This window comes from Eurosta solidaginis, chromosome 4 (assembly GCF_040869045.1).
Source record: "Eurosta solidaginis isolate ZX-2024a chromosome 4, ASM4086904v1, whole genome shotgun sequence".
NCBI classification, from domain to species: domain Eukaryota; kingdom Metazoa; phylum Arthropoda; class Insecta; order Diptera; family Tephritidae; genus Eurosta; species Eurosta solidaginis.
The window spans coordinates 21066254-21081427 of record NC_090322.1 but is presented as its reverse complement, the minus strand read 5'-3'; the positions used below and the strand labels follow the sequence as shown (position 1 = coordinate 21081427).

Sequence of the window (15174 nt, the reverse complement as noted above, 5' to 3'; positions counted from 1 at the left end):
TTTCGCCTCGCGAAACCTGGCATTGTCACAGACTAAATCTTCCGCGACCTTATTTACAACATGGACGCCCCAAATGTGGACCATATTGAACATCCACGTCGATGGCACTACGCTACCGACTGTCCTACACCCCAAAACCTTGGGTGTGACGTTTGATCAGGATCTACATTTTGGTGCGCACGCAACCGCAATTGTTCCGAGAATTCAGAGCCGTAATAAAATCCTCAAATCCCTTGCTGGCAGTACCTGTGGAAAAGATAATGAAACGCTCATGACCACATACAAAGCAATTAGCCAGCCGATTACGTGCTACGCGTCACCCATATGGTCGCCAAGCCTAAAAACTACCCACTGGAAGAAACTACAGGCCTGCCAAAATACTGCTCTCAGAATCGCCACGGGCTGTCTTCTTATGTCCCCAGAACACCATCTGCATAATGAGGCGAGAATACTCCCCATCAGGGAGAGAAATGAGATGCTGACCAAACAGTTTCTGTTGAATACCCAGAAACCTGGGCATCCCAACAGACATCTGATTGACGAACCAGCACCGCCTAGGGGCCTAAGGAGTCATCTCCATAAGCATTTTGAGGAAATACGGCACCTGAGAACCCAGCCGTATGAAGCGAAAAAACACAAGCAGGTCCTTGGTGAACTCCATAGACAGGCGTCGGACCTTTATGTCGGGAATTGCCCGGTGAATCCAGTACTTGAAGAAAAATATCCAGAACTCGCGGAAGAGGAACGCATACTCCCCAGGGAAACGCGTGTCACTCTTGCTCAACTTCGTTCTGGATACTGTAACAGGTTAAACTCTTACCTATCCAGAATCAACCCCGACATACAAAATGTATGCCCCGCTTGCAATGTGTCCCCACATGACACCAACCATCTCTTTAATTGTAATGTGGAACCAACGCCTCTAACACCCCTTTCCTTATGGTCCACCCCTGTTGAAACGGCAAGTTTCCTTGGACTCCCGTTAGAGGATATTGATGACAATTTGTGATCGGTCGCGGCTATTAGGTGCTCGCCCCACAACAACAACAACATGGAGCGGGCGCTTCAGGATATTCATGCCTGGGCATCTAATGTCGTGTTGACAGCCAACGCAGAGAATACGGATATGGCCTTGTTTACAAAGAGGTACAAGGTCCAAAATTGAACCAGGCCTAAGTTAGGAGGGTTAACCCCACAGGAGAAACCTTGCACAAAATATATAGGAATCATCCTAGACAGTAAACTGTCATGGAAGCTCAACGTGGAGGAGAGGGCGAAGAAGGCCTCAGCGGCACTTTATGCATGTAAAAGAATGCTGGGGTGTACGTGGGCTTTATCACCCTCTCTTTCTCATTGGGGTTTTAAAGTGATTGTAAGCCCTATTCTATACTATGGTGTTCTTGTTTGGTGCAAAGCCACACAAAGAACAACCTACCTCAAAAAATTAGATTGGGTATGCAGCCTATCAATGCTTAGCATTGGGCGAACCCTGAAAACAACCCCGACGGTTGCACTGTATGCCATTCTGCACATTCCACCTGTAGATCTGGTAGCAAAGAACATAGCGTTAACAAGTGGAACCAGGCTCAGTGCCTCGGGGCACCTTGAGCGCCGACCATACGGCCATAGTGGTATAGCGTCATCAATTAAAGGACGATGGTACCCTATCTGCGCTTCGAGGGAGATATTAAAGCTACAATAGAGGTGGGTGGTTGGCACAAGGGTGACCAAATGCTTCCAAAGTAGTGGAAGGAATAGATTTTTGGGTTTAAGACAGTCGGTAGCGTAATGCCATTGACGTGGATGTTCAACATGGTGAACATTTGGCGAGGCGAAGAAACTGGAGAGATCAGGGAGATAACTGTTTATTTTATTACAAAGCTCATCGATGTGTGGACCTCGGCCTTTGGCCATTATTGTGCGGTCATCGGCGCAGAAAATGATAGTGAATCCTTATGGTGGTGAAGGTAGTGGTACCACTTGTTTAATTCTTCTTGGTTTGGATGTTATTTTCCTGAATTGCACCGATGCTTGCCGACTAGACAGATAATTTGCGGTCCACCTTTTGAGACTTGGGGGAAGGGAGGACCCTTTCAGGTCTTGCAGTAACGTGCCGTGGTTGACCGTGTCAAAAGCTCTTGACAGGTCTAACGCAATGAGTACTGTCCTATGGTGGGGTTTTGATTTAATCCACAATTTATTTCTGTGTTAATGGCGTTTAGCGCGGTGGTGCTACGTAATTTTGGAAAGCCATGCTGATGATTGGCGAGACGCAAATTTGCAGTGAAATAGGGAAGCAGAATGGCTTCAAGTGTCTTGGCTACCTATTGGGGGTTGTTGTTGTAGCAGTGCATTGCCCCTTCCAATAGGCGCGACCGATCACAAATTGTCATCAATATCCTCTAACGGGAGTCCAAGGAAAATTGCTGTTTCAACAGGGGTGTACCATACTGAGAGGGGTGTTAGAGGCGTTGGTTCCACATCGCAATTAAAGAGATGGTTGTTATGTGGGGACACATTGCAAGCAGGGCATACATTTCGTATGTCGGGGTTGATTCTGGATAGGTAAGAGTTTAACCTGTTACAGTATTCGGATCGAAGTTGAGCTAGAGTGACTCGCGTTTTGGGTACTGTTCTTTGAGTACTGCATTCACCGGGCAATTCCTGGCATAAAGGTCCGACGCCTGTTTGTGGAGTTCACTGAGGACCTGCTTGTGTTTTTTGGCTTCATACGGCTGAGTTCTCAGGTGCCGTATTACCGCATAATGCTTACGGAGATGACTCCCTTAATTAGATGTCTGTTGGAATGCCCAGGTTTCTGGGTATTCAACAGGAACTGTTTGGTTAGCATCTCATTTCTCTCCCTGATGGGGAGTATTCTTGCCCCTTTATGTAGGCGGTGTTCTGGGGACATAAGAAGACAGCTAATGGCGGTTCTGAGAGCAGTATTTTGGCAGGCCTGTAGCTTCTTCCAGAGAGTAGCTTTTAGGCTTGGCGACCATATAGGGGACGCGTAGCATGTAATCGGCTGGCCAATTGCTTTGTAAGTGGTAATGAGCGTTTCTTTGCCTTTTCCCCAAGTACTGCCAGCAAGAGATTTGAGGATTTTATTACGGGATCTTGCTATCTTATAAGGTCAAGTTCTCTCGCTAGAGTTGTGGACTCCGCCGGAAAATGTGGCCGAATTTACGGTATTCTTCCGGCGGGAATAAGACGAGCTGAAGCGAATTCAATGACCGTGTGGAAAGAACGCTCTCCTTGACGGACATCAGAAGCAAAGCAATTGTTAGTATAAGATTTCTAATCATATATAAGATTACTTAAAATTGATGGAAATGCGTTTTTCGGTGGTGATGAAGTCGGCAGATCGCTCGAGCGAAAGGAGCATGGGTAGGTGGTCAAATGCCAATGTTACCATTGGTTGCCAGTTGACGCAGGTTACTAGACCTGCGCTCGTGATAGATACATCTGGCGAACTGTGACAGCTTCCTACCATACGTGTGGTATGCAATGTGAAACCAAAACCTCTAACCTCTAACACATCCTTGGACTCTCGTTAGAGGATATTGATGCCAACTTGTGAGTGGTCGCGTCTATTGGATGGGGCGAAGCACTGATCCAACAACAACGGAATATTTAAGTTGGAATATTTATTCACTTTGTTGGTTGCAACAATTCTGTGTACTACTTTGTTAGTTAATAAAATAAAATAAAACAATAAACAAAAATAAGATATACCGTGCATTTTAATGTCTTTTCATCTTACACATTACCAATATTTTTTTTTACTCAATGGCTGGGCTGCGGGATTAAAAATACAACTCAAAATCGAATCTCAGCACGAGGAGGATCACTGTTTACTATATAGTTTGGCGGCTTAAATTGAGGTTATGGTACGAATATAGTGGAAAACAGTCGAATGGAGTGGAATGAAGAACCAGGAAGCGCAGAGTTGCACTGCATCAATATACCTTCAATGTTTCAATATTACAGATAAATGTAGAAAGAATAACTAAATACTTGAATATAAGCAAATATTTTCTGATGTATATTGGAACGATTTTCCGTCATCCCTTGTCAAATTTGGTTTTGAGACAAACTGGTTTCGGCGTTGTGCCATCATCAGTGTCGATTTTCGATTTATTACGTTCCAATATACATCATTTATCCACCCTGTCGGAAAATCAACCAAACAAGATAAGTCAAATATTTTCTCTTAATTACTGCAAATAAGGTGTCCTAAGTGCTATATATTACAAAATTATCACAGTTTATGGCTGTTTAAAAATTTAACTTGAATTTTTTGAAAGATTTTCGTAATATGAACATTAGTGATGTTTGTGGGTGTGCTAATTTTGAGCGATCAGCTGTTAGTTGTGCTACTTGTTAAGATTTACAATGGGGATAATCAAATTACTAATTTAAAAAATACTAAGACATCTGATGAAATCTTTGGCGGTTTAGGAATAGGTATAATGACACTGATATATTTAATTCTTTTGAGTTTTTCTGTCATAACAAAGTATAATAATTTAATAAAATAACTAAAATCCACTAAAATTTACAAATGTATAAAATAAAAAAAGTAAAATAAAATAACATGTTTTTAACTAGCGAGATAGACTCATTTGCTTTATACAGTTCCTTTTATTTTTTTTCTAACATCAATAGCTAAAACAAAATGAAATAAAGTAAAATAAAAAAAATAAAATAAAAAAAAGGAAAAAGAGGGAAAGGATAATAAATGAATGGCAAAGAAATAGAAAGAAAGGAATAGGCGGAAAGAAAACGGAAGCAAGCGAAAGTAAAGGAAACGAAAGGAAAGGAATGAAAAGGGAACGAAAGGAAGGAAAGTTAAGAAAGAAAAGAAAATAGAGAGAAGAGACGAGAAGGGAAAAGAAAAAATAAAAGAAAATGAAGAAGGGAAAGGAAACTTTACGAAATTTTACAAGGCGTCGTGTTCAAAACATGATTGAAAATAAACGATACGTTCAAAAACTAATATTTTCTTTGCTCTGCAAAAACTTTTTTATCAACAATATTTTTTTAAAAAAATAATTTTAATTCCAATAACAAAAAGCTCAATCTGACTTATAAAATATATTAAACTGAGCTTAAACCACACAACTTATTTGCTGTACTTCATATTTTTAGCAATTTACAATATATCTGTCAAAACGGGTTTTTTGCTCTTGAAAAACTGTTTTTGTTGAGAGAGGGTTTGGATATAAGCCGAAGATGTTCTTTAAGGCTCTTTTGCAGAACGGCAAGTTAAGTTTTTTAACTCAGACTTAAGCTAGCATGAGGGGTTGAACTCATACATTTTTGACACATTTTTGAAATTAGATCTGACCTAAAAAAAATCGCCATTCTGCAAGTGGGTCTAAAAATACTAAAAAGTTTTAAGACCGTGTTCAAATTTGAACATACTCGACTTTTTAGAAGCCAAAAAATTGTTAGTTTAGTTACAAAACTCAAATCCTCGTTTCCTTTTAATATCAAAAAAAAAAAAAAAAAATAAACTTGATTATCTGTGTTTTTTTTTAGATACAAAAACATACGTGACAAGAACTACCAATACGCGTGCGATGTTTGTGGCAAACATTTAAAAACAAAATGGAACTTAAAAATACATAAACGAATTCATAGCGACGAAAAGCCCCATAAATGTGATTTTTGTGAAAAGCGGTAAGTTATCATAAAAAACATCGTCCTAATATACTTCACCAAATTTTTTCTAACTTTATTTTCTGGCTGTATTAAATAGATTTATACAAGGTCAGAACGTAAGGCATCATATGCGTACTCATACCGGTGAAAAACCATGTAAATGCAAATACTGCGACCGGTGCTTTACGACAAAAAAAGTACTGAATAAGCATTTACGTGTACATCTGGGTGATACTATTCACAGATGTAAGTTTTGTCCCTTAGCTTTTCGTTATGCTTCGGAGCTACGGCTACACTCAATTACGCATAAAGACGAAGATCCAGAGACGCGTGAGCGAAATATGGCAGCTTTAAGGGAAGAAGAGGCTAAATTAAAAGTGAACAGGTAAAATGGCATTCATAAACTCCGTAGACTGTGATCTTATATTAAGGTTAATTTCTCCGCTCGGAATCCATACGATCCGTGATGTAAAACAGTTTTTTACATCGCAATATCTCTTAAATGATGGATCGGATTAAGGAAATATCGTTAGCTTAATATGAAAATGTGCTAAGTCACTTTTTACGAATTTTACAGGAGACGAAAAAAATGAATAATTTTTACTTACTTACTTACTTAATTGGCGCTTAACCGTCTAAACGGTTATGGCCGTCCAACAAGGCGCGCCAGTCGCTCCTTCGCTCCGCCAACCGGCGCCAATTGGTCACACCAAGAGAGTTTAAATCGTTTTCCACCTGGTCCTTCCAACGGAGTGGGGCCGCCCTCTACCTCTGCTTCCATAGGCGGGTTCCGATAGAAACACTTTCTTGGCCGGAGCATCATCTTTCATTCGCATAACATGGCCTAGCCAGCGCAGCCGCTGCGTTTTAATTCGCTGGACTATGTTGATGTCTGCGTATAGCTCGTACAGCTCATCATTAAATCTTCTTCGGTACTCGCCATCGCCAACGCGTAGAGGTCCATAAATCTTTCGAAGAACTTTTCTCTCGAACACTCCCAAAGCCGCTTCATCTGCTGTTGTCATGGTCCATGCTTCTGCCCCATATAGCAGGACGGGTACGATAAGTGACTTGTAGAGTATGATTTTCGTTCGCCGAGAGAGGACTTTACTTTTCAATTGCCTAGCTAGTCCAAAGTAGCATTTATTGGCAAGATTGATTCTTCGCTGGATTTCAGTGCTGATGTTGTTGCTAGTGTTGATGCTGGTTCCCAAATAAACGAAGTCTTTTACTATTTCGAAATTATGGCTGCCAACAGTAGCGTGGTTGCCAAGGCGCATATGCGCAGACTCTTTGCTCGATGACAGCAGGTACTTCGTTTTGTCCTCATTCACCATCAAACCCATCTTTACCGCTTCTTTTTCCAGCTTGGAGTAAGCAGAACTAACAACGCGGGTGTTTAGGCCGATGATATCAATGTCATCAGCATATGCCAGTAATTGCACGCTTTTATAGTATATTGTTCCAGTGCGGTTAAGTTCTGCAGCTAGTATAATTTTCTCCAGCATCAAATTAAAGAAATCGCACGATAGGGGGTCACCCTGTCTGAAACCTCGTTTAGTTTCGAACGGCTCGGAGAGGTCCTTCCCAATTCTGACTGAGCTGATGGTGTTGCTCAACGTCATTTTGCACAGCCGTATAAGTTTTGCGGGGAAACCAAATTCAGACATAGCGGCATATAGGCAGCTCCTTTTCGTGCTGTCGAAGGCGGCTTTAAAGTCGACGAAGAGGTGATGTGTGTCGATTCTCTTTTCACGGGTTTTTTCCAAGATTTGGCGCATTGTGAAAATCTGGTCGATGGTAGATTTACCAGGTCTGAAGCCGCACTGATAAGGTCCAATCAGCCGGTTCACGGTGGGCTTCAATCTTTCGCACAATACACCTGAAAGGACCTTATATGCGATATTAAGAAGGCTGATTCCACGATAGTTGGTGCATTTTGCAGTATCCCCCTTCTTGTGGACTGGGCAAAGAACACTTAGATTCCAACCGTCGGGCATGCTTTCGTCCGCCCATATTTTGCTAAGAAGCTGCTGCATGCGCCTTACCAACTCCTCGCCGCCGAACTTGAATAGCTCCGCAGGCAATCCATCAGCGCCCACGGCCTTGTTGTTTTTCAATCTGGTTATTGCTATTCTAACTTCGTCATAATCGGGCGGGGGGACATATATTCCATCATCATCGATTGCGGGATCGGGTTCTTCATCTCTGCGCGGTGAATTGCTGCTTCCATTTAGGAGAGCAGAGAAGTGTTCCCTCCATAATCTAAGCACTCTCTGGACATCAGTTACAAGGTCGCCGTTTTCATTCGTACAGGAGTTTGCCCCGGTCTTAAAACCTTCCGTCTGTCGCCGTATTTTTTGGTAGAATTTTCGGGCGTTATTCCTGGTGGCTAGCAGCTCAAGCTCCTCGCACTCATGCCTTTCTGCTTCTGCTTTTTTCTTCCTGAAAAGGCGTCTCGCTTCCCTTTTCAACTCACGATAGCGTTCACACACTCCTCTTGTCACGCTCGCTTTTAACGTAGCCCTGTAGGCAGCGTCTTTTCTTTCGGTTGCAACGCGGCATTCTTCATCATACCAGTTGTTTTTTCGTGGCCGCCGGTAACCAATTTTTTCCTCGGCGGCAGTATGAAGTGCTTTGGAGATATGCTCCCACTGCTCCTGTAATCCTTCAGGATGAGTTGTGCCCTCAGAGAGCAGGTGTGAGACTCGAGTTGCGAAATCATTGGCAGTCTGTTGTGATTGAAGCTTTTCGACGTCTAGCTTTCCTTGTGTTTTTTGTTCCTTGTTTTTAGCCGCGTTGAGGCGGGTGCGTATTTTGGCTGCAACGAGATAATGGTCCGAATCGATGTTAGGTCCTCGGATCGTTCGCACATCTAAAACACTGGAGGCATGCCGTCCGTCTATCACAACGTGATCGATCTGATTGCGAGTATTTCGATCAGGAGACAGCCATGTAGCTTGATGTATCTTTTTATGCATGAACCTCGTGCTTGATATGACCATGTTTCGAGCACCGGCAAAGTCAATCAGCCTCAGTCCGTTAGGAGAAGTTTCATTGTGTAGGCTGAACTTTCCGACTGTAGGGCCAAAAACACCTTCTTTGCCCACCCTGGCGTTAAAGTCGCCAAGCACGACTTTTATATCATGACGGGGGCAGCGCTCGTATGTGCGTTCTAATTGTTCATAAAAAGTGTCTTTCACCTCATCGTCTTTCTCCTCTGTCGGCGCATGGGCGCAGATGAATGATATATTAAAAAATTTTGCTTTTATTCGAATAGCGGCGAGACGCTCGTCCACAGACGTGAACGCCAGCACTTAGCGACAAAGCCTCTCTCCCACCACGAATCCGACGCCGAAACTGCGCTTATTCGCATGGCCACTCCAATATATGTCACAATTTTTGATCTTCTTTCTTCCTTGCTTCGTCCAACGCATTTCTTGGATGGCGGTGATGTCAGATTTTGCTTTGACGAGGACATCAACCAGCCGGGCATCTGCACCAATCCCATTCAGGGAGCGGACGTTCCAGGTGCATGCCCTCAATTCATTGTCCTTCAAACGTTTGCCATGGTCGTCATCAATAGAGAGTGTATTTATCCCAGGCTTGTTGTTATATTTCATTGGAGTATGGTTTTACGTGGCGGGTCCCAAGCCCAGCGCACATGAATAATTTTTGAAATAATCTTTTCAAAACTGTGAATGCGGATACCTTAGTTGCAATACTTTTGAGTGTAGAAGCTTTGAAAAAGATAAATAAAAATTATGTATGCTAATCCAGCAGCTCTTTTATGGCTTAGCACAATTTCCGCACTCAAAACAAATTTTTTCTCCTGACTTAGCACTTTTTACTTAAAGCGCTTATCGATGAGCGTTGATTTAAACATATTCTCTGGTAAGTATACACACATGTGCACATTTTACTACACTCATTATATAAAATAATGTGGGATCGAAAAGGGCGGTTTTTCTAATTGCCCAGACAATATGTAAAAAAATGTTGGATTAATAGGTTGGCGTACCCCAAAGCTTTCATTCAGCAAAGATCCTTTATGGTTTCATCCTTAAGTCTGGCCAATTTTGTTATATCAAAAAAAAATATATATCCACTATTTTGGATTACGTTATGGCTATGCACTGATTATTTTGTATATACAAGTACATTGATGAATGTAACGGTATATAGTGAGCGCTTATCTAGGCATATAGGTACATACATACCCACCTACAAATTATCGTATCTATAGACAGGGCCGTAGAGAGAAAATCCACTAATACATTTGATTAACATGAATTAATGACGTCTCATTCATGAGTCATTATTGATGGATTACATCAAAAAAAATTTTGCTACATCAACTAAATGATTTTTGGACAAATAGCTGACAATAAAATTAACACAGAATATGTACTATTTATACTATTTTATTGTTACCTAGAAATAAAATTCTCTTTTACGCCCCGATTCTAGTGTGGTAACAACATTCTTCACCACGGTAACGAAATCATGGGGCAACTTTTACACACTCTTGCTATTCTACCCGCGAAAATAGCCGGATAATTTTTTACCCACAAAAGTAGGTGGTTACATCGAAATAACCACACAACAGCTGTTGTTTAGAAAAAGGCAAAACTGAAAAATAAAGAATTGTAAGCTCAAATAAGTAAAGATAATAGTAAAAAAGTGTTGCCTCTTGCTATACATATGTATTTGTTTACATTATGTACTTTCACAGAATAAATTACAATATACCTATGTAGAAACTTATCATGCATAATATGCATATACATACACATCGCCCCGTTTATTCGTTAACCTCGTATCTACAAGAGAGACATTTTCGGTAAAGCGAACACGGTTGCCACACCATTGTTTTTATTTGGAACCAAAATTCATCGAAAAAAAGGACCAAATTTTTGTTTTATTTTATTAGTATAAAATACAAAATTTTAGGATGTTTCTATATAAAATTTTACTAAACATAGTGAAGACCTTCCTTTAATTCAAGCTGAACAAACAAATATATATGCAACCAAAAATTGTACTATATTTTGACACAGGATAAGTCTATGTCTTTCACCAACCAAACGTTGTGGACCTAGTTTTGGTCACAAAGCTCTTGGTTCTAGAAATATGTTGTTGATTGCAATAGGGGGACTCATGTAACCGTATAAATGCCTTATAAAGTGAGTAAACGTATACATTTATCTAGTGCGTAAACGAGCTGTCAAATTTTGTATAAAAAATCATTTACACAATTTGTATAAATTTACGCGCACATTTCATTGTGTAAACGCGGTAAACTCAAAGGAATGCAACCTGCAGACATTACAGCAGGCATTTTCATCAGAAATCTCCAACATCAGCAAGTAAAGGCGTTTTAGTTTTGATTTTTCACTTAATCTTGGCATTTTTTAATTTGTATAACAATCAAAAAAATTTTGTTTGGCAATAATACAGCTGATAAACAATCAAGTTTATCAAGAGTATTACTAGGTGCGTTCATATAACAGCGTGTGTAAATTTACACCTTATAAGTTTATATGCTTTCATGAGTCCCCCTAATGAAATAAAATATATAGTGCAGTTAGGTTGTAGTAAGAAACGGTTCAAAATTTGCGTTCTGGTGTTGCCGAATTATGTATGTGGAAAACTCAGTAAATCATAAATCAAACTAGGCAATTTTGTTAGTGCTATTTTTATAGATGCTTACTTTTTCCCTTAACGTTTAAACTTCATATCAGAGCCCAGATTCAGTAAGTGTGAGTTATGATCCCAGGCCTCAGGGGTTCTGCTAGCACCTATGGGAATAATTTTATACAAAACATTTGTTCCGAAATCAAATCTCTTTTGCATTTGCTTCCTTCTGTCTTCGAGTTAAAATATTTCTTCTGCCAAGATACTTAATTTTCAATTACCTTATGTTGCTTAACACCACAAAAGTTTTGAAAGTCTTAAGCTCACGGCAGAGTGCTCGCTATAAGCTATGCTAGGCGATAAGCAATTTTTATTTGCATATGTTTTACATAGTGTTGTATAACCGATCGAAATATCTATCCGTTATTAATATTATAAAAAACTTCATGGAGAAATTTCTGCACTGGAGTCGAAAGTGTCGTGGACACATCCAGGCTACGGTGCGTGCTTTCTAAGACGCATACAGCTATTAGCTTTCTGCGGAGACCGAATGGTACCTGGACCAGCACAGAAGGGGAAACTCTAGAGCTGCTCCTGGACACACATTTCCCGGGAAATATGACCAACGCACCGGAAGTACCTGCAGCAAACCAAGCTGTGAATATACCCATCACTGAGGAGAGAGTGAGGTGGGCAATCAAAAGTTTTAAACCTTTTAAGGCTGCTGGACCAGACGGGATTGTACCCGCTCAACTTATCTACTCTTTGGAGTTATCAGCCAACTGGCTGCGGCACATATATACCGCTTGTTTGGCTATGAACTATATTCCGTGTGCATGGAGGAGCGCCACAGTCATATTCATTCCTAAGGCAGGCAAAGCCTCTCACTACGAGCCGAAGGACTATAGACCTATCAGTCTTTCATCCTTCGTACTCAAGACCCTAGAGAGAATAGTTAGCGATTTTCTCACTACAAGCATTGATAGGAATCTCATTTCGGACTATCAACACGCGTACACCAAAGGTAAATCTTCGGAGACTGCGCTACACAGCCTAGTCTACTATAGAAACATCCTTGTTCGAAAAGGATTATTGTCTTGTGGCCTTTGTAGACATTGAAGGAGCATTCAACAATATAAGTCCAGACGCCGTTAACAATGCTTTAACTGATCTGGACGTAAATAGACCCCTAGTGGGAGTAATTGATCAACTGCTCAGGGGAAGGAAAGTGCTTTCCTCACTGGGGAAGGTTGAGATAACACGATTTGTTGCAAGGGGCACGCCCCAGGGTGGTGTCCTTTCCCCTTTACTATGGAACCTAACGGTAAACTCGCTATTAAGAGATACTAGTTGGGGGCGCGGGAAGGTCGTGGCATATGCTGATGACCTAGCGATTATCTACAGAGGCAAGTTCCCTCAAACTTTGTGCGACTTGATGCAGGTAGCATTGCGAGAGGTTTCCTTGTGGGCTTCCCGATGTGGACTCAGCGTCAACTCCGATAAAGTAGAGCTTGTCTTATATACCAAACGATACAAAATACCATCGTTGAACCTACCAGAACTAAATGGGGTGCGCCTAAGCCTGGCAGATAAAGCCAAATTTCTAGGCGTAGTTTTAGACAAAAAGCTGAACTGGAAGGACAACGTTATCCAGCGACAAAAGAAAGCGTACATTGCATTATATACGTGTAAAAGAGCCATTGGCAAAAAATGGGGACTCACCCCCAACATATGCAGATGGATTTATACCGCGATTATCAGACCCATACTGCTGTATGGGGTAGTCGTATGGTGGCCAGCCTTGAGCAAGGCGTCAAACCTAAACTTGTTGGGTAAAGTCCACAGATCCAGCATGATAAGCATAAGCGGGGCTCTAAAAACAACGCCTAGCGAAGCTCTTCAGGTCATTCTTGACATCTTTCCATTGGATCTGGCTGGTCATCGAGCAGCGGCAACGTCAGCCCTGCGTCTAAGAGAGTTGTCGTGCTGGAACAACAGGACCACAGGACACTCAAGTATACTAAACAAATACAGTTTTCTCCCTCCTAGCACGGATCGCTGTGCGACCACAACAGTTGCGGAAACCAACTTTAAGATAAACATACCCAGCAGGGATGACTGGACGGAGTCGGATAAGTGCCTTGCTATGAGCAACAGCATTTCCATATACACGGACGGCTCCAAGCTAAACGGGAGAGTTGGGGGTGGAGTATACTCAAGGGACCTTAACCTCCAGCTCTCATTCAGACTACCCGACCACTGCAGTGTATTCCAGGCAGAAGTTGCAGCCATAATGGAAGCCGCAGCTAGGATAGTGACATACTTTGTCGGCAAAGAAATTTTTATCTTCAGCGACAGCCAAGCTGCCATAAAATCTCTGGGCTCCCACTCGTTCAATTCTGAACTAGCACTAAACTGTCGCCGATCTCTTCAAGAGATGGCTCAACAGAACCGTGTACACCTGACATGGGTCCCTGGACATAGGGATATCGAGGGAAACTGCGTTGTAGATGAATTCGCTAGGCAGGGTACAACCAAGCAGGTTCTTCCTGGACAAGAACGCTTAGGTATGCCCCTGTCCACATGCAAGCTAATGCTAAAAGAGCACATCTACCGTCAAGCCGACGAAAGATGGCTTCAAACACCGGGATGTCGAACATCGAAAGAAACCTGGCCTAAATGGGATCCTAAAAGGTCCCGTCACGTGTACAACCTAAGAAGGGATACAATTTTCACACTTGTGGGGGCACTAACGGGTCATTGCCTCATAGGTAGGCATGCATAAAGGCTAGGAGCGCCTTATCGTCGTTGCTGTAGGAGTTGTAAAGAAGATGAGGAGGAGGAAACGGTGGTTCACCTCATTTGCAACTGCCCAGCGCTAATCAGAGCACGGCAGCGCTTTCTGGGAGCTCCATTTCTTGATACTATGAGTCAGGTTGTAGAGCATGACGTCAAGGACCTGGTAGCTTTCATCAGGTCCTCAAAATGGTTCGAAGAGGAAAGGTAACGGTGTTTTTCGTGGTATCACAACGGGCTTAGTACTACTGGCCTAAGTGTGCCCTCGGGCAGCCACCCTAACCTAACCTAACCTAATATTATGAAACAAGATTTTTTTTTGATTTGTCGGTTATTTCATCAACTATTAATGACAATGTGTTTGCCAACACTTTTCTTTTTATAGCCTGGCATAAATTATATCCTAGGTGAAATGTTATTGTTCTGGTACATTTTATTGACTAAGCAGGTGAATTTTTGGGCAATATTATGAATTTTTACCTGAGTGAAAAAGAAAGTAAAGTACCAATCGTGTCTACTGCCTAAGAAGAACCAAAATTGAAGAAAAGGGACCAGCGGACCAAATGGGGTTGGAAGGGGCCATTTTTGGTTGTTGTTGTTGTTGTAGCAATGCTCGCCCCACCTAATAGCCGCGACCGATCACAAATTGTCATCAATATCCTCTAACGGGAGTCCAAGGAAACTTGCCGTTTCAACAGGGGTCGACCATAAGGAAAGGGGTGTTAGAGGCGTTGGTTCCACATTACAATTAAAGAGATGGTTGGTGTCATGTGGGGACACATTGCAAGCAGGGCATACATTTTGTATGTCGGGGTTGATTCTGGATAGGTAAGAGTTTAACCTGTTACAGGATCCAGAACGAAGCTGAGCAAGAGTGACACGCGTTTCCCTGGGGAGTATGCGTTCCTCTTCTGCGAGTTCTGGATATTTTTCTTCAAGTACTGGATTCACCGGGCAATTCCCGACATAAAGGTCCGACGCCTGTCTATGGAGTTCACCAAGGACCTGCTCGTGTTTTTCCGCTTCATACGGCTGGGTTCTCAGGTGCCGTATTTCCTCAAAATGCTTACG

At 41.9% G+C, this 15174-nt stretch overlaps 1 protein-coding gene across 3 annotated transcripts in view; it reads left to right on the top strand.

Annotated features, from left to right (window-relative positions):
- LOC137249244 (zinc finger protein 345-like) overlaps positions 1-15174 on the top strand; it is a 198491-nt gene that overhangs the window by 26543 nt on the left and 156774 nt on the right. For all 3 annotated transcript variants that reach the window (XM_067780563.1, XM_067780562.1, XM_067780560.1), the window contains exons 2-3: positions 5548-5688; positions 5768-6055. In XM_067780563.1, coding sequence (XP_067636664.1) covers positions 5548-5688; positions 5768-6055 — 429 coding nt within the window. The remainder of the gene's footprint in view (positions 1-5547; positions 5689-5767; positions 6056-15174) is intronic.